General features: G+C 56.1%; 1 protein-coding gene across 1 annotated transcript in view; it reads right to left on the reverse strand.

The window, feature by feature from the left end:
• ACER1 (alkaline ceramidase 1) overlaps window positions 1–596 on the reverse strand; it is a 10,017-nt gene extending 9,421 nt beyond the window's left edge. Inside the window, exon 1 of the mRNA XM_010135736.1 lies at window positions 504–596. Within this exon, the coding sequence (XP_010134038.1) occupies window positions 504–596 (93 nt within the window). The remainder of the gene's footprint in view (window positions 1–503) is intronic.
• Window positions 597–2,163: the final 1,567 nt, after the last annotated feature.

Below are 2,163 nucleotides of genomic sequence, written 5' to 3' on the forward strand. Positions count from 1 at the left end.
AGCCTGAGTTATGAGGGATCACCGGAGGTGAAACTGGCTCACGCAGCAGCTTCGCTCCCTCCCGAGTTCCCTTCCCGACCTGCCCAACGCAGTTCATGCAAGCGCTGTCTCTCGTTTTGCCACTCCTGTACATTTAGCTGGAATATACGAGCCCTGTGTGGGACTTAACCCAGTTGGCAGGAGCGGCTGGACTGGTATAACAGGATCCCACAACACCGGGATAAGGAGAGCTGCCAGGGATTTCTCACCGGGAACGCAGCCCCGCACGTGCCAGGAGTACCCCTGAGCCCAGCTGGCTTTGTCCGCAATAAAGACCCGTGATTTACCTGAAGCTCAGACAATGTTCCCCATACCAGCACCCTCCAACACCAGGAAGTTCAAACGAGCGAGCAGGAGGAGACAAAACAAGGTTGTCCCATCTCGTCTCCCAAAAGCAGCTCCTGGGTGCCCGGAGCCGGCTGCCTTCGCGCCCCAGCCTGCCCTTCGGATGCGCCCGCACTCACGGTGTTGTAGTACTCCGCAATGATCGGCGAGCGCTCGAAGTTGCCTTCGCACCAGTCGACTTCGGCGCTCAGGTAGGAGAAGATGCTCGGCATTGTCGGGCCACCTTCGCGAAAGGGAGAGGAGCGGGTTAGTTTTGCAGGCGGGAAGGAGCGCGCTGCTCGCCCAGAGGGAGCGGGAGCAGCTCGCTGCCTGCCTGCCCCTCGCGCACCGGCGCGCTCACGCTCTCCAGCCTGCCCAAGCACAGCATCCTTACCCTGCTACGGGAGACTCATCCTCTGCCCAGCACGCGTCATGTTGTGGAATATTTCCCTCTCTCTCTCCCCACGACGCAGGAGTGACAGATCTCCCTAGGTTCTTGAGCTCTGACCCACTTCTGATGCCCCATCCATGGCATTAACGTCTCCAAACATGGGTCATCGCTGCCACGTGTTGCTTCCCCATTTCAGCCCTGTCCTTGTCACCCTCTCTTCTCCCTTCTCCTCACTTTCTTTATGACTCAGGTCTTTCTGCCCAGAGGACTTCCCTGTGCTCTCTGGGCTGTGGGCTCCCTTTTGGGAGTGGATAACTCTACCGGCTTTATTGCTCATTGGCTCCGTTCTCGTTAGTCATTTCTCAGCATCTTCCCGAGGGCTGGAGCTCATCTTACGAGAGCTTAGCCCGGGAGCACCAGCACAGCCCTGGGTATTACTGGAGGCCTGGAGGTGCGGAGCCAAGGCCCTTGGAGGTGTCTCTTTGCTGGCAGCAATTTCACTTGGAACGTGCTCCCATGCAGACCATGTCCTGTTACTCCAGTGCAAGTATCAGAGCTTCACACCCTGAGTGGGCTTCCCACTGCCAGGTCCCCAGCCCGGCCTCTGGCAGTGGCAGAAGCTGCAGCTACAAGTGAGATTCTAAATAAGATTTTGCCTGTTTCTCTTCCCCATGCTATAGACTTCCCTGTCCTCAGCGTGAGCATCATTTCTCAGCCCTCTTTCGTTCATTCAAAAAAGTAGAAGTTCTGATCAGGTTTCCTAATTGGCCTGTTTGGGTTCTAATCTGTGAGACTTTGGAGCTATTGGAGAAGCTGATAGATGGGTGCCAACCTCAGAGCTGTTTGGGAGCACCATCCACACCCCAGTAGCTGCGGTTTGGTACAGAAGAGCCTCAGATATCCCCTGGAGCTGCTCGGTGAAGTCCCTGGGTCCACGCTGAACTAAGCCGCCCGGCCGCGCTGCTCTAGACCGAGCAGGTACCGGGGTGACACCAAGCACTTCAGTCCGAGTCACTGGTGGAAAACAGAGCTTTCTTTTCCTTGCAAATCCTTTCAGCCGTGAGGCTAATGCAGGGACTGGGAGTTTATCTGAAAACCACTCATCAGTTGATCTTGTGCTTGAGGAGAACCAGTCAAGCCCCTGTTTATGTTGGTGTCGGCTGAGCCAGACCACTAAGCTGGGCAGTTAGCGTAGGCGTGCCGTGGTGTGAAGTACCGCAGCTTCCTCCACTCCTCTTCCCAAGACACCCAAAGGTACAAAACACGAGAGCGTAACACCAATACAAACCTCCTGCCCCAACCGGATAAACCGACTTGGGGATAAACCGACTTGGGGATAAACCCACCTGGGGACAAACCTCCCCCGTTCTTTTACAGCAGCGGGTTAATGACGCCCTGCATTCAGTGTC

The sequence above is a fragment of the Buceros rhinoceros genome, unplaced genomic scaffold (genome assembly GCF_000710305.1).
Source record: "Buceros rhinoceros silvestris isolate BGI_N320 unplaced genomic scaffold, ASM71030v1 scaffold45784, whole genome shotgun sequence".
Taxonomy (NCBI): domain Eukaryota; kingdom Metazoa; phylum Chordata; class Aves; order Bucerotiformes; family Bucerotidae; genus Buceros; species Buceros rhinoceros.